The sequence below is a fragment of the Bufo bufo genome, chromosome 5 (genome assembly GCF_905171765.1).
Source record: "Bufo bufo chromosome 5, aBufBuf1.1, whole genome shotgun sequence".
Lineage (NCBI taxonomy): Eukaryota > Metazoa > Chordata > Amphibia > Anura > Bufonidae > Bufo > Bufo bufo.
This window is the reverse complement of record NC_053393.1, coordinates 458,287,056-458,302,518: the sequence shown is the minus strand read 5'-3', so window position 1 is coordinate 458,302,518 and position 15,463 is coordinate 458,287,056. Positions and strand designations below refer to the sequence as shown.

The 15,463-nt window shown below is 43.3% G+C and overlaps 1 protein-coding gene across 1 annotated transcript in view; it reads right to left on the bottom strand.

Moving 5' to 3' along the window:
• The window catches only part of ITGB8 (integrin subunit beta 8), a 167,435-nt gene that overhangs the window by 104,584 nt on the left and 47,388 nt on the right, over positions 1-15,463 (bottom strand). Inside the window, exon 3 of the mRNA XM_040432575.1 lies at positions 5,837-6,011. Coding sequence (XP_040288509.1) covers positions 5,837-6,011 — 175 coding nt within the window. The remainder of the gene's footprint in view (positions 1-5,836; positions 6,012-15,463) is intronic.

Here is a 15,463-nt window from a genome sequence, read left to right as displayed (position 1 = left end):
TACATTGTGTTGTTTAAGTGTTCCCTTTATTTTTTTGAGCAGTGTACATAAAAAATTTTTTTATTTTTTTTATTTTTTTATTACAATAATGGGTCTGTGGTCAGCATTTTATGAACATATTCTACCTTTTTGCCGAACAAACATATCGATGCGGAAAGTTTACAGACAATCCATGTGCTTTCTGTATCTGTATGTCCGTTCTGTAAAAAGATGGAACATATCCTATACTTGGCTGCAAAATGTTGACTATAGACCTGTTGAAGTTAATAGGTTGCAAGAAAATGTGAACTACACATGGATCACTTCCATATTTTGCAGATTCACGATTTGCGGACGGCAAAATACATACGGACACGTGCATGAGGCCTGGCAGTCTCAATAAATTCCTGGCTAAAGCAAGAGAATTAACTCCATAAACCCCAGCCGAATGCACTTTTGATATCCCAGTATGCTTCACTGTAGTCCAGCTAAAGGGTGCAATATTATCCCAAAATGTTTCTACAATGCCCACTGGGGGGCATAAACTTTAAACCGATTTGTGATCTCTTTCATATGACTAGGAACCTGCGACCTAGCTAAGTAGCTATGGAATCCCTTAGTTAAAATAGTTGCGTTACCTCCACAGTCTGCCTTCCTCGCACCCTCCAATCTGGCTGCTGAATCTTCTGTTTATAAATCCTTTGCTGCATTCAGTTTGAATGGTTTTCTGGAATTTTTCCTCTCTCTAGTGCCCTAGTCCTTAAACTGCCCCCATGCTGCCCCCAGTCCTTAAACTGCCCACTGTAGAGGCCGCAGTTTTTATAGCGCCCACAGTCCTTATAGTGCCCCCTTTACAGTTTCCAGACCTTAAAGTTGCCCCCAGACCTTATAATGCCCCCAATGCTACACAACAGACAAGGGGGGAAAAAAGGATAATCACCTGATTTCCGCCCTTTGTTAGTGAAGCAGCCATGTTTTCCCTGCTTCTCAGGCACTCGCGTTGAAGTCAATGCGCCGCCTGCATCTAGGCGCCGATGCGCCATGATGTCATCGTGCTCCCTAAGACCCGCCTGCACCGTATTACTTCTTAAAGAGCTCAGGCTTAGTTGCCTACAGCCTATGAGAGAGAATGGCAGGGCAGGGAACAATTGCCTCCCGTGTCCCGCTGCAGTGATTCAATTGTATTGCTGTCCTGAGGACGGCGATACAGTTGCATATTTCCGGTGGACAGTACATTCAGGGCCTGGGACAAAACATTCAGACCTTGAATGTTTTAACCTAATGACACCCCTTCCCAAAGGGTTGGGTCCGCCACTGCCTAGGGATGGTTGCTAGGAAACTGGCAATTAACCCTCTCTGTCTCAACCAGGAGTTACATAACAATGAAAAAACATTGCTTATACCTAACCAAGTGCAAAACTCCATTATTAGCAGTCAATTCTACTATTAGCTGTGGCCTCGGGGTCACCGTATATTGTTGCCCGCTAAAACTGTGATGTGCTGTGTTTTATCACCGGCTAATAGATAAAGACAGAGAAAGAATAAAGAATACACAGGCATAACTGATCCACACGGTAACATAACGAAACGTCCGAAAGTTAATGTGAAATATTTACATGTATCCTCATTAATGGGACGTGAGGAAGCCACGTGGACTGACCCAGAGTCTCACATACCGGCATGGTCATTAAAATGAAAAGCTGGGGTAAGCAATAAGGGGTCCAGAATTTATGGACAAAACATAACCACTTATGGCATTTTCAAAATGTACAAAAGTGACCAAACCTTTAACTTTCCTTTTGGCATGAGAAATCCTAAGATGACTGGTGCGAGGCGACCATTCTGAATCTATAGTGTGAGAAATTGGAGCCATGGATAAGAGTAGACCCATCTGCACCTCTGTAATCCGGTGTAGTCGCTGGGTCTCCAGGAACTCTAGTTAATAAGTGTACAGCAGAAAAGCAAGAACCAAGGTGAACTAAGGATCACAAGAAATCTACAGTGCACCTTCAGCAGTACCCAGCAAACATGGGCACTCGGCCAAGACAACTAAGAAAATAACGGATAGCACAAGAAGTGGTTATTAAAAGACGTTAAAACAACCCTTTGATGCAAAATTGAACTAAAAACCACGAAACATAAATCTACAGCTAACCAGCCATTATTTGCAGCATAATTTAAAGCCTTAGGGGATTTTATAAAATGTGTTGACTTAAGATTGAGTCATCTTTTCTTTCTTTTTTTCTTCAAATAATAACATGTTTCTTACTGATTTCATCTGCAGAGACACCTACCAATACCAAGTGATGTGGGTTATTTTAACGCTATTTCCGAGTTCTGCTGTTCAATAGAAATGTAGAAGTGCGACATCCTGTCCATCGTCACATGGACCGTTGCATGTCAGTGAATGGCTGCAGTGGTCCACGTGACAATGGATGGGACACATGGCACCCGAAGCAGTGTGGATGGGACCCTCGACACTGAAACGGGGAGGTGGTGACTAGGTAAGTAGCCTTGTTTCTTCTGGTCATCTACAACTGCGGTGGGGTCTGGACAACCCCTTTAAACTATGCACATGCACACTTACACCTTCTAGCTGCAGCGCGCACTTCAGACTGAATGAGATAAGAATTTCCATGGAAGGGAGATATTTGTTATCCGCTAATATCCAATTATAAACTAAGCGTTCATTATATCTCTCTGGAACTTGTAATACAATATAATCTGTTCGGCATAGTTCTAAAGTGAGGTCATATTATGAGTAAGTCAGAGTACAGTAGAAGGCCACGGAGCGGAGTACACTGCCGGCGACCCTGAAGTCATAGGAAACCTATGCAAATAAATCAGCTCTCCGAACAGTCCTGCATAATGTGGATTAGGCCTCACGGCAGTATAAGAGTACGTTCACAAGATGGATTTTGAAAACATGCTTTTAAAATCAATGCAGAATCTTTGCTGACTTTAAAAGCAGGTTTTTTTAAAGGTTATCCCATGGCTAGTGTAAAAGATGAAGATCAGACATCATCTAATACATGGCAATCTCTTCCCAACAAAGCTAGAAGCAGCCCTGTACCTCGCATGGACCCAAAGATCTTATTCATTCATGATTCCGTGCAGAAAACAAGCCGAAATTAGGGGCAGAAAATGCAGTGTGAACAGGCCCTTTCAGATCTGTATTGTATGGATCCATGACACTGCAGCCATAGCCATGGGTCAATACTGTATCTCTGCATGCCGCTATATCTGTAAAGAATAAATCAAGGCAACTGGACGTACTGTAGATTTCTTGAAAACGTTTCACTCGTTCTTCCATCGAGCTTTCTCAATTCTGAGTGACTGTACAAGAATTCTCTGGGAATAAATATGTAACTGAATCAACATCTGGTAATTATACCCAGCATGGGGTCAGAGGTCATTATACCCAGCATGGGGTCAAAGGTGCTGATTCCATTATCCTAATTGGAGTCAGTAGGTGATAATGACCTCCCAGAAAAAGGTGTCAAGACAGCATTGTATGTGGCAGACAATAGATGTCTAACCCCCCCACCTCTATTCAAGCTTGGCTTCTCCATTTTTTTCTCGTTTGTACCAATCGGCCTCCTTATCCAAAACACATACTTGACTGTCTTCAAAGGTGTGACCTGTCTCTTTTAGATGTAAGTACACGGCTGAATCTTGACCAGAGGTTTTGGCTCTTCTGACCTCTGACCCCATGCTGGGTATAATGACCTCTGACCCCAAGCTGGGTATAATGACCTCTGACCCCATGCTGGGTATAATGACCTCTGACCCCATGCTGGGTATAATTACCAGATGTTTATTCAGTTACGTATTTATTCCCAGAGAATTCTTGTACAGTCACTCAGAATTGAGAAAGAACGAGTGAAACGTTTTCAAGAAATCTACAGTAAGTCCAGTTGCCTTGATTTTTTCTTTACAGATATACCATGACCTGGATAAATGAGAACCTTCACAGACATCTGCATGCCGCTGATTCCAGACAGAGACATGTCCGTTTCTTCACGGATTCATACACAGAGCATAACAAAAATGTAACATTCTCCATTGACTGGCATTTTTATGTAGTTATTGTCCACTAGAAGCACTGGTTCTAGAGGAGAAAATGGTGTGTCGCAAAGTCACCACAAGGGGGCACAGACAATACAAAAAATGGATGAAAAATACAGACAAGTTTATGAGGCCTAAGGCTACTTTTACACTGGTGTTTTTGCTTGATTTGGCAGGGCTCAGCAAAAACGCTTCCGTTACTGATAATACAACCGTCTGCATTCGTTATGAACGGATCCGGTTGTATTATGTCTTATATAGCCAAGATGGATCAGTCATGAACTCCATTGAAAGTCAATGGGGGACGGATCAGTTTTCTATTGTGTCAGAGAAAACGGATCTGTCCCCATTGACTTGCATTGTGGGTCATGCTGGATCCGTTTTGCTCCGCATCCCATGGCTGAAAGAAAACCGCAGCATGCTGGGTATGGTAACGCAACGGAATGCATTTTGGGGCACTCCGCTCTGTTCAGTTATGTTTTGTCCCCATTGACAATGAATTGGGACAAAATGGAAGCGTTTTTTTCTGGTTTTGAGACCCTATGACGGATCTCAATACCGGAAAATAGAAACGCTAGTGTGAAAGTAGCCTAAGGCCTCTTTCAACGAGCTTGAAGGATTGGCTCCGGATGCGTTCAGGTAAACTCGCACTATTTTGCAAGCAAGTTCAGTCAGTTTTGTTTGCCATTGCGTTCAGTTGTTCAGTTTTTTCCGCGCGGGTGCAATGCGTTTTGATGCGTTTTTCACGCGCGTGATAAAAAACTGAAGGTTTACAAACAAGATCTCTTAGCAACCATCACTGAAAAACGCATCGCATCCGCACTTGCTTGCGGATGCAATGCGTTTTTCACTGAAGCCCCATTCACTTCTATGGGGCCAGGGCTGCGTGAAAAACGCAGAATATAGAACATGCTGCGTTTTCCACGCAACGCAGAACTGATGCGTGAAAACAAATGCTCATGTACACAGACCCATTGAAATGAATCAGTCAGGATTCAGTGCGGGTGCTTTGTGTTCACGTCACGCATTGCACCTGCGCGGAAAACTCGCTTATGTGAAAGGGGCCCAAGTCTTAGGCCTCTGTCACACTACCGTATGGCTATTTCAGTGTTTTGAGGTACATTTTTCACTGATCCGTTCTGTTTTTTTTTTTTGTTTCCGTTGTGTTTCCGTTCCATTGTTCCGTTCTGTTTTTCCGTATGGCATATACAGTAATTACATAGAAAAAATTGTGCTGGGCATAACATTTTCAATAGATGGTTCTGCAAAAACGGAACGGATACGGAAGACATACGGATGCATTTCCGTATGTGTTCGGTTTTTTTTGCGGACCCATTGACTTGAATGGAGCCACGGAACGTGATTTGCGGGCAATAATAGGACATGTTCTATCTTTCAAAAATGGAAACGGAATGCATACGGAGTACATTCTGTTTTTTTGCGGAACCATTGAAATGAATGGTTCCGTATACGGAACACAAAAAACGGCCCGTAAACGGGGAAAAAAAACGGTTGTGTGAAAGAGGCCTTATTCCTTATCAATTTACTTCCTGTCCCTCATCTACCTGATAACACTCCCCCCTAAAGAACTTGCAGAAAAAAATAATGTTGGCTAAAAGGGAAACGCGAGGAAAAAGCTGAAATGTGACGCCTTGTACCGTAGTCTATGGACATGCTGTGGCCTCTGAGCTGTATGGGTGAGCACGGTAAGTAAAAACCTAACCCATCAGTAATAAACAGAACAATAAAAACACATGAAATGGGTATGTAGCCAGGACATAGGACTAACCTGGTCTAAGTTGGGCGGACACCTCTGCCGGTGTGACCTGACTGCTCGCCTCCTTGCTGCTCACAGTCTGAAGTTGTGCTGACGGGTGCTCGATGGAGTCTGCTCTGCAGCCTTTGGATTTTAAATTAATCACAGTGTCGCATCTTTCATTCTCCAGCGAATCCACCATAAAATCCTGTTGAGAGGCAATAAAAAAAAAACGATAATTAGAAGATGGGTCTTCACAGAAGCATCGAGACGTTGCCAAACAGGCGGATATGGTTGGAGGCCATGAAATTCTGCTTTATATCATCGACTGAATGGAGCTGATTTACTAATTAAAGTGTTATAGTCTTACTAAATCTAGCTGAGCGGTTACATAAGACAATGGAATAATACATTACTTCATTGTGCCACTGTACTTACGGTACTAATGTTATACTAGGAAGCTATTTTATATACAAGAGTTGCATAGGAAGAAACTGGTGCGCTTCACTCCATACCCTAGGAGGTTGTTTGATGGAAAAAGTAGAACATACAGGGAACTGTATATGATCAACATACTAAACCCCATATAGCAGTGGTGGCACTCAGAGCCCTCTCTGTGGGTACCCGCACCCTGGAAAAAGTCTATGGTGTACCAATGCCTTAGACTTTTCCTGCCAGTCATGAGCGCAGGGCGCACTATGTGCGGCACAGGCAGCGCGCTGAATGCAGGCAGGCTATTATAGCTAAATGATAAAGTACATGGAAGATATACTATATTGGGCTTGGATCTGCACAGACGGATCCGCACCGATAATACAACCGCATGCATCCGTTCAGAACAGATCAGTTTGTATTATCTGTAAACGTGCCAAAAAGGATCCGTCTTGAACACCATTGAAAGACAATGGGGGACGGATCCGTTTTCTATTGTGCCAGATTGTGTCAGTGAAAACGTATCCGTCCCCATTGACTTGCATTGTAAGTCAGGACAGATGCGTTTGCCTCCGCATCGTCAGGCGGACCCCAAACGCTGCAAGCAGCGTTTTGGTGTCCGCCTCCAGAGCGGAAAGGAGGCAAACTGATGCATTCTGAGCGGATTCTTTTCCATTCAGAATGCATTAGGGCAAAACTGATCCATATTGGACCGCTTGTGAGAGCCCTGAACGGATCTCACAAACGGAAACCAAAACGCCAGTGTGAAAGTAGCCTAAATAAGTGGTTAGTAGGGTTGCAGTTTGGGCATCGCTGCCATATAGGAATAAGCAGGAAAAAGTACAGTACCAAGTGGTACCATGCTTCAGTGGTGCTGTTTGTGCATAGCCCAGGCCACCTCCTTCCCCCTAATTGCTTTTTACTTTTTCCCATTCAAGTCAGGATCATCTCTGCAGGAGTATCATATTACACATGTCAATGCAAGTCTATAGAGAGGAGAAGGGGGAGGAGTGAGCAGGAAGTAAGGAGACACAGTACCCAGACAAAGAACGAACAGGCAAAGTACCCAGACAAAGAACGAACAGGCACAGTACCCAGACAAAGAACGCACAGGCCCAGTACCCAGACAAAGAACGAACAGGCAAAGTACCCAGACAAAGAACGAACAGGCACAGTACCCAGACAAAGAACGCACAGGCCCAGTACCCAGACAAAGAACGAACAGGCAAAGTACCCAGACAAAGAACGAACAGGCCCAGTACCCAGACAAAGAACGCACAGGCCCAGTACCCAGACAAAGAACGCACAGGCCCAGTACCCAGACAAAGACCGCACAGGCCCAGTACCCAGACAAAGACCGCACAGGCCCAGTACCCAGACAAAGACCGCACAGGCCCAGTACCCAGACAAAGATCGCATAGGCCCAGTACCCAGACAAAGATCGCACAGGCCCAGTACCCAAACAAAGATCGCACAGGCACAATACTCCGACGAAAACCACACAAGCCCAGTACCCAGAGAAGGAATGCACAAGCCCAGTACCCAGGCAAAGATAGCACAGGCCCAGTACCCAGGCAAAGATAGCACAGGCCCAGTACCCAGGCAAAGATAGCACAGGCCCAGTACCCAGGCAAAGATCGCACAGGCCCAGTACCCAGGCAAAGATAGCATAGGCCCAGTACTCAGACGAAAACCACACAGGCACAGTACGCAGACAAAACACATAGATACAGAACCCAGACAAAAACCGCACAGGCACAGTAACCCAGACAAGGCACAGTTCCCAGAGAAAGACCCCAAAATAGCATAATACCCAAAAATAAACACACAGTCTTAATATGGACCAAATTGATCAAAATCAAACTTTGAACATTGATTGGTCTTTAAAAATAGCTTTTGTCTACAGATGTTATTCCAGTTTTTTTTTGTGTCCCCTGTACTGGAAAAAGACTGCAACTTTTTTATGACTGAAAAGTCACAATTGATAAATCAGGCATACACCTTATTAACATAGCAAACCGTGCCCATTTCCCCACCCACTTTTGAAAAGTGAAGTGAGTGGCATATATTCACAAAAGTGACTAATTCCTATACCATTCCTCTATTACAGCCTACAATATAGGTTCATGCAGGTGTTACCAGTTGGGGATGTGATCCTACACAGTCTGACATTGCAACACTGATTGGATAGTGTCAGAATGTGCAGGACACCCCCCAACTGGTAACACCCAGTTGAGCCTTTATTTATAAGCTTGTAGCAGGAATAATAGAGGGCTGGCACAATATAGAGTCATACCAATGCTTTACCATTCTAATTAGATGGGGAATGCAAGTGGTTCATAAAAACAGACATGTCAGGGAAGGTGAAAGATCCTCTTTAATGCCAAGTCCATTTTTCTCAGCTGCATTCTGCATTTGAAAACCGACCTCATTCTCTAGCTCTCATGGTCTTGCAGTGGTTTTTCCTCATGGAGTACATTGAGGAAACCTCAAAAACACACGTAGTGAACTTGATTGTGATTTGTACACCATGAAACTTTTCTTAGAATTGCTTCTTTAGGAAAAACCATGAAACCACAACAAAGCATGTATTACCCACAAGGCAATGGCCGTACAGCAATTTGGAAGAACTTTGGAGTTCTTCCACCCATGGTCCTTTGTAATAAGAAAAACACACAAAGAGCAACTGCAGTAATTTGTACTTTTGCAAGGACTTTTTTTTATTTAAAACACTTTATGAAAGCCCTACATTGCATCAAATATCAGTCCCTGGGCAGTAGTATCAAGGACTGTGGTCGTGGGGAGATACATGGGTGAGGCATTGTCTACATGAGATGTACAAGCTCTCCTGCTCCGAGGACCACATTGTCAGACTTAGCCAATCACAAAACAGCAACAAAATGTATTATTACCATCTGCGACATTTATAGGATAGCAAAAGTATATGAATAAATGTGGGTTCCACTTCCATCAACTCCATCTATCGGGAGTATGAGGGGTATTGGGGTCGCCTTCTTCCCTGTTCGGACTTTAAAAGGGAGGAGACCATGCATGTATGCGGCTCTACTCATAGTAGTTTATGCTGGTTCCACTACTCCAGTAAAACTACAATGAAGATAGCCACACATACGACTGAACATCTCTCCACTTCATCTACTCCTTTCTGGAAACCCCCTTTTAACCAATATATGAGAATTTCAATAGTTACCCAGTGCCTGCTCCTATGCCACTTGTCTTCTCTCTCACCTTAAAGGGCATCTGTCAGCAGATTTGTACCTATGAAATTGACTGATCTGCTACATGTGCGCTTGGCAGCTGAAGGCATCTGTGTTGGTCCCATGATCATATGTGTCTGCATTACTGAGAAAAATGATGTTTTAATACATGCAAATGAGGCTCTAGGAGCAACGGGGGCGTTGTCATTACACCTAGAGGCTCTGCTCTCTCTCTGTAAATGATGCGTCCTATGAACTTTCAACGACTTTAGGAGAAGTAAGGACCAGACGTGATGGCATTTACAGTGCCTGGCCCTGTCAAAGTGCAAAAACCATGGCAGTTGCAGAGAGAGCTGAGCCTCTAGGTGTAACCTAGAGGCTCATTTGAATATATTAAAACTTTATTTTTCTCAGCAATGCGGGCACATATGAACATGGGTCCAACACAGATGCCTTCAGCTGCCAAGCGCACATGCAACAGGTCAGCCGATTTAATAGGCACAAATCTGCTGACAGATCCCCATTAAAAATACACCAAAAACAGGTAAGCATGCCTGTCATTAGCTGGCTGGGGGTTGCACAGAATGGCATTGTGGGTTAAGTGTGGCCTCTGGGCAGCAAGTTGTGCGCCCCAGGTATATGTACGCTCTAAAATCAGCAGTTCAGTTGAAAAGTTCAATGTAGGAACAACACTATATCTCCCCATTATACGGCTTTGTCCTGTACATATCTCCAGTTTTCCCCTCTGCAGGCTCGATGTCAAGTTGTGTGTTTTTCCTTGAGCTAGTGGTTGGAACATTATACAACAATACTGTGTGGTGTGTAGCTATGAATCCAGCACTGGGGTGAGATAGGAAACTTACTAGAGGCAGCAGAATCTGTGTGTTGGTGCCTCTTTCTCCCTCTGGCAGCTCACTCCTCCTACACTCTCCACAGGACGTCTATGGGAAGCACGTGACCTGATCCCTCAGAGATTTGATAAACTTGTCTTTTAATTTTAGGGATTTAGGCTGTGCAGGAGGTATGGGGGGGGTAGGAAAGGGCTCAAAAGTGGCATTTCTCTAACAAGATATATTACGTTTCTTATATTCACTTGTTCTATTGATTTAAGAAAGTTTGTTTGTAGAGCGCTTATTTAAAGGAGTTTCCACTTTCTAGATATTTTTGACCTATTTTCACTTGATTGGTAGCGGAGCTGCAGTAACTGGTAGAACTTTCTGCTTCTCGATATGTCCACAGTGTTGTTTGTGTGGCACTGGCAGGTGCTGATTGTGGGGATGCAGAGGTTGAACCCCCACAATCTTATATTGATGTCCTATCCTCAGGAAACTAGAAAAAAACCTTTAAAGGTCTAAACATGTCTGCCGATGCCATTATCAAAGTAACGCCTGCTACTTCAGCGATGACCACACAGCAAGGGGTTGGAAATGTCGCCCATAAACAAGATATTCTACAACCGCCACACACTGCACATTGAAATCTTTCCAGATTCTACACCTGCTTCACATGTGACTGTATGAAAGTCTAAATTATGAAATAAACAGCTGTGTAAGTAAAAACTACAGAACAAAAAGTATGTGTCCTTTAATGAACTATCCCAGCCCCCACCGCTCTGTGGCTGCATTTCGTACACGGCTGCACTTCCATAAAACCTTATCCAGCAGGATGCCTGAAACCACTGGAATATGTCCCAGCTGCAAGGTGTCAGAATATAAAGGGACGCAAAGTGCGGGAACGTATTAGAAACAAGGCTTGCAGCAGTCACACGCGATTTTATTTTCCCTCATAAAGTTGCCTTTTTCAGTCTGCTGTCTAAAAATTCAATGAGGCAAAAATAGGTCAGAAGCAGGTTTTTATAGCTTCAGCTTATTTTAGCTCTATTAAAATGAATGTATGTCTAAATGTTTCCAGTATAGTCGGACTTTTGAAGCAGGGAATGTCTACATTTAGTATAATTTTCTCTAGCTTTTAACTCTCGGCAGTCCTGGCTGTGCCGTAGGGCACTCTTCCATAATGTCCCCTGTACAACAGTCAAAACATAACCGTAGACAGGTAAGGCTACATTCACACTCGCGTTTTGTGCAGATCTGTCTTGTATCTGCACAGACGGATCCGCACGAATCATGCAAACGCTTGTATCCGTTAATAACGGATCAGTTTGCCCTATTCATAAAAAAAATAAAAAGTCTATGTCAAAACGGATCCGTCTTGACTTACATTGAAAGTCAATGGGGGACGGATCCGTTTTCAATTGCACCATATTGTGTCAGTAAAAAAACGGATCCGTCCCCATTGACTTACATTGTAAGTCTAGACGGATCCGTTAGGCTCCGTATAGTCAGACGGTCACCAAACGCTGCAAGCTGCGTTTTAGCGACCGTCTAAAAAACGCAACGGAGACCAAACGCAGCCAAAGTGATGCATTCTGAACGGATCCTTATCCATTCAGAATGCATTGGGGCTGAACTGATCCGTTTTGGGCCGCTTGTGAGAGCCCTGAAACGGATCTCACAAGCAGACCCAGAAACGCCAGTGTGAAAGTAGCCTAATACAGTCATGGCTGTAAGTGTTGGCACTCTGAAAATCTTCCAGAAAATGAAGTACTTATCCCAGAAATGTATTGCTGTTACACATGTTTTGTTATACACATGTTTATTTTCTTTCTGTGTATTGGAACAACACAAAAAAAAACTGAACAAAAAGCCAAAAATTACATAATTTCACGCAAAAACTTAAAAAAATGGGCCAGACAAATTTACTGGCACCTTTACCGTTATTTGGTTGCACACCCTTTGTAAGAAATAACTGAAATCAATCACTTCCTACAACCATCAAAGAGCTTTTTACACCTTTCAACTGGAATTTTGGACCACTCTTCTTTTGCAAACTGCACCAGGTCTCATATTTAAAGGGTGCCTTTGCCTTTTCCCAACAGAAGTTTTAAGATCTCTCCACAGGTGTTCAAGGGGACTCATTGCCGACTTCAGAAATCTCCAGCGCTTTGTTCCCATCCATTTCTGGGTGCTTCTTGAAGTATGTTTGGGGCCATTGTCATTCTGGAAAACCCATGACCTAGGAAGCAAACCCATCTTTCTGACACTGGGCCCTAGATTGCGACCCAACATCCTTTGGTACTCTTCACATTTCATGATGCCTTGGACACAGTCAAGGCACACAGTACCAGAGGCAGCAAAACAACCCAAAAACATCTTTGTACCTCCACCATATTTGACTGTAGGTGCTGTGTTCTTTTCTTTGTAGGCCTCATTCCATTTTCGGTAATCGGTAGAATGATGTGCTTTACCAGAAAGCTCTATCTTGGTCTCATCTGTCCACAACACGTTTTCCCAGAAGGATTTTGGCTTACTCACGTACATTTTAGCGAACTGCAGCCTAGCTTTTTTATGTCTCTGTGTCAGCAGTGGGGTCCTCCTGGATCTCCTGCCATAGCTTTTCATTTCATTCAAATGTCGATGGATAGTTCGCGCTGACACAGATGCAACCTGAGCCTGCAGGACAGCTGAAATCTCTTTGGAACTTAATTGGGGCTGCTTATCCACAATCCAGACTATACAACCTTTCATCAATTTCTCTTTTCTGTCCACGTCTCGGGAGATTACCTACAGTGCCATGGGCTGTAAACTTCTGGATTATGTTCCTCACTGTGGACAAAGAAACATCAAGATCTCTGGAGATGGACTTGTAACCTTGAGATTGTTGATATTTTTCCACAGTTTTGGTTCTGAAGTCATCAGACAGCTCTTCTCTTCTGAGTCAACTTCTCCCCTTTTTATTTGGTTTTAGGTGTAATTTTTATATTGCCCATACCTGTTACTTTCCACAGGTGAGTTTGAACGAGCATCACATGCTTGAAATAAAGTTGTCTACCCACAATTTTGTAAAGGTGCCAAAAATTTTGTCCGCCCAGTTTTTGGAGTTTTGTGTGAAATGATGACCAATTTGCCTTTTTTTCTGGGAGAAATACTTAATTTTCTGGAAATATTTCATGGGTGCCAACACTTGTATGTGAAATCTCGCTAAATTAAAGAGGTTGTTCACTTTAGGCAAACTCTTCTCACACCGAAAATCTTCGACAATCTTGCAGTGTCTGGACTCACTGTAAGGTTTAAGTGCTGTGGAAAAGTTTGGAGCCTATTTATCTGTAAATGTTGAGCAAAGCCCGCAACATAGTCGCAGTTTTTTTTTTTAGATAGCACATAATCCACATGTTAATTTGCAACAGAAATTCAAAATCAGATTTGAAAATACACTGAATGCCCTGAAAGTCATGTGTGAATGCAGCCTAAGAGCTTACATGTACTGTTTTGGGATGACAAAAAAGCAAAGGCAAATCTGGGAAAAGACAGTTCATGTAAGCATTTTGTCACACAAAGCAAGTCTGGACATTTTGGTTAAAAAAAAATTATAATCTGAAAACATTTAACTGCGTGTCGGTGGTGCTTGAAAGTCTGAATCCTTCAGAACTTTCTGCATGACTGGCTTAAAAGTACACCAGATTTTCAGACGATCTCTAAAAGTAGATCAAGATAAGCAAATCAAAAAAATTAGTTAAAAATATTAGACTTGGGCCTCCCGCACACGAACGTGTGTGCCCCGTGGCCGTGCTGCGGCCCGCAAATAGCGGACCGCAATGCACAAACACCCACCATGGGCAGCCGCAGCATATCGCAGAACTATTCACTTTAATGGTTCCGCGATCCGGCCGTTCCGCAAAAAGATAGGACATGTTCTATCTTTGTGCGGAACGGAAGTACGGGACGAAACCCCACGGAAGCACTCCGTAGTTCCGTTCCACACCATTCCATATCTCCAGATTTGCGGACCCATTGAAGTGAATGGGTCTGCATCTGTGATGCGGAATGCACACGGAGCGGTGCCCTTGTATTGTGGACCTGCAAATGCAGTCCGCAATATGGCCACGGAGCGCACACTGAGGGAATTGATCCAATATCGTGTGTCTTGCTTTCAGTATGTGGTATAACCAATTATAATAGAAAAGGGCACATGAAAAAATGGCGCACACCAGAAAGTCACATGATTAAATCCCAAAATGTATTAATATCCCAAAACATGATCACAAACTGTTAAAACCCATTAAAAACAGTATTACATGGGGTGGTGTACGGCAAACAATCATTGAATAAACCTACACCTCCCACCTTCCACACTATCGACCCCTAATAAGGTATTATATTTTAGTGAGACCAAGTATCAAATAAAACATACAATCTGTAAAGCGACCAGTGCATATAAATATGAGTGTGACAACTCTTTGTCACATCAATAATGTCAAGTGCTATAAAATGTGCAAAAATATAGTACTGCAAATCCACCCCGAGTTTAGTAGATTTTTGGCATCTTTTTCGCCTAAACTAGACATAAATGTAATATGCCCCTGCCCTCAACATGCCCAGGCCACTCAGAAGCGGCGAGAACGGCATAAAATCGCCCCATGCGACAATATTTAAAAAAGAGTCACAAAACAGGGTCTTGCAATTTTTTTTAAGTCAGTTTTGCGTTAGTAAATGACCCCCAGTGTTTTTTTTTTTTAAATGCTTTTTATTGCAGTTTTCTGAGCCAAAGACAAAAATGGTTCAAGCAGAAAGGAGAAAGGGTATGTTCACACAAGGATAGGGCTACTGGTGTTAACCGTTGTGGTTGTCCATTTGTGGATCAGCCCAATTGAATGGGGCTGAAGTCTCAGGTGGACCTGCGGCATGCAAGATGAAAAACCGCGGTCCAACGGAGACTTTAGCCCCATTCAATTGGGCTAATCCACAAGTGGACAACCACAAGGCACAAGGGTTAATATCAGTTTCCACACAGTAAGGCCTCTTTCACACGGGCGTTGCGGGAAAATGTGCGGGTGCGTTATGGGAACACCCGCGATTTTTCCGCGCGAGTGCAAAATATTGTAATGCGTTTTGCACTCGCATGAGAAAAATCGCGCATGTTTGGTACCCAAACCCGAACTTCTTCACAGAAGTTCGGG